The sequence below is a fragment of the Microtus ochrogaster genome, unplaced genomic scaffold, assembly GCF_000317375.1.
Source record: "Microtus ochrogaster isolate Prairie Vole_2 unplaced genomic scaffold, MicOch1.0 UNK21, whole genome shotgun sequence".
Classification (NCBI taxonomy): domain Eukaryota; kingdom Metazoa; phylum Chordata; class Mammalia; order Rodentia; family Cricetidae; genus Microtus; species Microtus ochrogaster.
In genome coordinates this window covers 24,339-28,243 of record NW_004949119.1, presented here as the reverse complement: position 1 = coordinate 28,243, position 3,905 = coordinate 24,339, and the positions used below count along the sequence as shown (strand labels likewise).

General features: G+C 38.8%; 1 protein-coding gene across 1 annotated transcript; it reads left to right on the top strand.

The window, feature by feature from the left end:
- The first annotated feature begins 367 nt into the window (after window positions 1–367).
- LOC101982347 (olfactory receptor 11H6-like) lies at window positions 368–1,306 on the top strand. Its single transcript, XM_005367591.1, has one exon. The coding sequence runs from the start codon at window positions 368–370 to the stop codon at window positions 1,304–1,306; it is 939 nt and encodes a 312-aa protein (XP_005367648.1).
- Window positions 1,307–3,905: the final 2,599 nt, after the last annotated feature.

The window sequence follows — 3,905 nt, the reverse complement described above, 5'->3', positions numbered from 1 at the left end:
AAGAAAAATTTTCAAAAAGGTTTCATAAAACTATTGATATCTACTGTTTTGACTGATCAATGGTTTATTATTGTGAATATAAATATATAAGTTATCTCAACAGCAATACTATTGGAATGTCCAATCAAAACACAAATAGAAAACACCGCTTTGGTTATCCTGCCCTATGGCCAGAATGTGTATGCTCTTTCTTGAACAGGAGTCAGGAAACATAGTTTCTTAATCTGTAATTATCTTCACAGAATAGAAGATAATGTGCTCAGGCAGAAACACCTCCCACTCTGTGAGTTACTTCACAGAATAGAAGACAATGCCCTCAGGCAGAAACACCTCCCACTCTGTGAGTTACTTCACAGAATAGAAGACAATGCCCTCAGGCAGAAACACCTCCCACTCTGTGAGTTACTTCATCCTCTTAGGCTTCCTTTCCAGCAGAGAAATGCAGTTCTTCCTTTTCTCCATATTCTTTATGATTTACATTTTGACTTTGCTTGGAAATATGGCAATTGTATTTGTGGTGCACTGGGATCACCGGCTCCACACCCCCATGTACATCCTGCTGGCCAACTTCTCCTTCCTAGAGATCTGCTATGTCAACTCTGATGTGCCCAACATGCTGGCCAACCTCCTCTCCAAAACCAAAACCATCTCTTTCACGCGATGCTTACTCCAGTTGTACTTCTTCTTCTCCTTGGGCACCACCGAATGCTTATTTCTGTCTATCATGGCCTACGACAGGTTCCTGGCAATCTGTCGCCCACTGCACTACCCCACTGTCATGACCATTAGGTTCTGTGGTAGCCTGGTCATATTTTGTTGGGTGTACGGGTTCCTTTGGTTTCTTATCCCAGTGAAACTCGTCACTCAGCTGCCATTTTGTGGCCCAAATGTGATTGATGACTTTCTTTGTGACCTCGGTCCCTTGCTGGACCTAGCTGCACTCTGTGCCCCGGTCTCAGGCACTGTTCTCATCTGTGGCACTATGAGCTCCCTCCTCATCTTTGCCACCTTTTTTTACATTATTGGTTCATATGCCTTAGTGCTGAGGGCTGTGATACAGATGCCCTCTGCTGCTGGCTCAAAGAAGGCTTTCTCCACCTGTTCATCACACCTGGCTGTGGTAACTCTATTTTATGGCTCAGTCATGATAACATATGTAAGTCCAGGTTCAGGTCAAGCAAAGGGCATGCAAAAGTTCACAACTCTGTTCTACTCGGTTTTGACTCCTTTCTTCAACCCCATGATCTACAGCCTCCGAAATAAAGAAATGAAAGACGCCTTGAAAAAAGTTATAGGAGGTTCCTAGGAGGTCTTTGATATTACTGAATTATTTTGAATGAGTTCAGAGCCCCAGACATTTTCAACAGTTGCCACAGGTTTCATGAATTGCAGAATAGCAATAAATAACATATTTGTACAGCACAACCCTATATGGCAATGTCTTGAAACCACAGGTCAGTAGTGAGCTGAGAAACTTGCAGGCAGATGTGAACTTTTCAAAGAGAGACTCTTCAAAACTATAAGTGCCATGCCAACAGCTTAGCTTTTGCCCTGACAGAATTTATTGTATCTCTTATTGGATGCTGCTTATAACATGTCTTTCTTTATTCTTTGTGTTACTGTTAGCTTCCCACAGTCTGCTTGTGCATGCCTTCCCATCTTCATTAGACTGTAAATTCCTTGAGAACAGGAACTACAGTGTTGGTTGCTGTCATATCAGAAGCCAACACAGCACATAAATGTCATGAAAGTAAATTTAAATAAAGACAAATAAAAGGTCACAAGAACAGGCGGGCTGTCTGTGGACCTTCTCCACTCTCTCTGTTCCCTCAGACCCAGTTCTCAGAGTTGCCCTTAGCACTGCAACAGAATACCAGCTGCAGCCTCCCCTGCCACCTGCCCATATCTCCTATAGATCCCTGCCTCGTTGCTATGTCCCAGTCCCTTGTTTGGGTAGACACCCCCAGCTCTGCCAGAAGACCAGGTAGTTGGCTCTGATCCTGCTTTCCTCCTTTTTTCCCCAAACCCAATCTTCATGCTCACCCTATGAGCAGAAATGGCTTCTTCCCCCACACACACACCAAAAAAAAAAAAAAACAGAAACAAAGAGAACAATACAAATAATCGATGAAGCAGAGAGTTGATTCATTGTGAAAACCAACATCAACAAACCCTTAAAACTAAAAGATGGCAAGATAATATACAAATTTAAACAATCAGAAATGAAATGGCAGACATAACAATAGATGGGGAGAAAATCCAGAGGCTCATAAGGACATATTTTAAAAACCTATACTCCACTAAATTGAAAAATCTAAAAGAAGTGGATAATTTTCTCAATTGGTGCCACTTACCAAAGTTAAATCAAGGTCAGATAAATAATTTAAATAGACCTTTAATCCCTGGTGAAATAGAAATAAAAGTCACCCAAACAAATAACAAAGAAACAAAACAGCCAAGACAGTTTTAGCTCAGAATTCAGAATTCTACCAGACTTTCAAGGAATAATTAATGTCAATATTTCTCAAATTATTCCACAAAATAGAACAAGGAACATTGGCCAAATCATTTTATGAGGCCACATTCATCCTGATACCCAAACCACAAAAAGATTCAGCAAAGAAAATTATAGACCCGTTTCTCATATGAACATAGATGCTAAAACACTGACAAGCCAAATCCAAGGACATATCCAGAGGATCCTCCACCATGACCAAGTGAACTTCATCCCAGAGATGCAGGAATTGTATGAGAATCAGTAAATGTAATCAACTTTATAAATAAAATTAAAGAAGAAAAGCACATGATTGCTGTGGGATATTTCTGTACACTGTGTAAATTATGCTCTGACTTGTCTAATAAATAAGCTGACTGACCAATAGCCAGGTAAGATAAGGTTAGGTGGAAAAGCCAAACTAAGAAAGATAGGGAGAAGAAGAGAGGAGTTGAGGGAGATGACAGCCAGGCACCGAACAAGCAGGACATTTAGAAAATGAGCTGACAAGCCGTGAGCCATGTGGAAAAACATAGATAGAAATATGAGTTAATTTAAATTTGAACTATTGCTCAAGCATCAATAATTAATATGAGCCTCTGAGTGATTGTATGGAAATGGCTGCTGGACAGAGAAACCAACACATGATATTAGATGCCAAAAAATCTTTTGCAAAATCTAGAATTCCTTCATGATAAAAGAGATTATAGATAAAAGGAATATACCTAAACATAATAAAAGCAATTTACAACAAGTCTATAGCTAACATCAAGTTAAATGGAGAGAAACTCAAATCAATTCCATGAAAATTAGGAGCAAGACAAAGTTGTTCACTGTCTCAATTTCTATTCAATATAGTCGTTTATGCTTTAGCTAGAGCAAAAAGACAACTGGAGAACATCAAAGAGGTACAAATTGGAAAGGAAAAAGGCAAAGTATTTTTATATGCAGTTTATACGACAGTACACATAAGTGACCCTAAAAATCTTACCAGGGAACACTTACAGCTAATAAACACTTTCAGCAAAGTAGCTTAATAGAAGATCAACTAAAATAAATCAGCAGCCTCCTAAGCACAAACGACAGACTGAAAAATCAAATAGGAAACACCTTTCATAATAGCCTCAAATAATATGAAATATCTTAGGGTAACTCTAACCAAGCAAGTAAAAGAAAATGAAGAAGATAGCAAAAGATGCAAAGATCTCCCGTGCTCATGAATTTATAGAATTCTAAAAATGACCATCATACCAAAAGCAATTTACATATTCAATGCAATCCCCATCAAAATTTCAGCACAATTCTTTACAGACATTGAAAGACCTTATCTCAACTTCACCTGAAAAAAAATGAAAAAACAAGAATAAAACACTTCTGAACAACAAAAGAAATTCTGGAGATACCACCATCC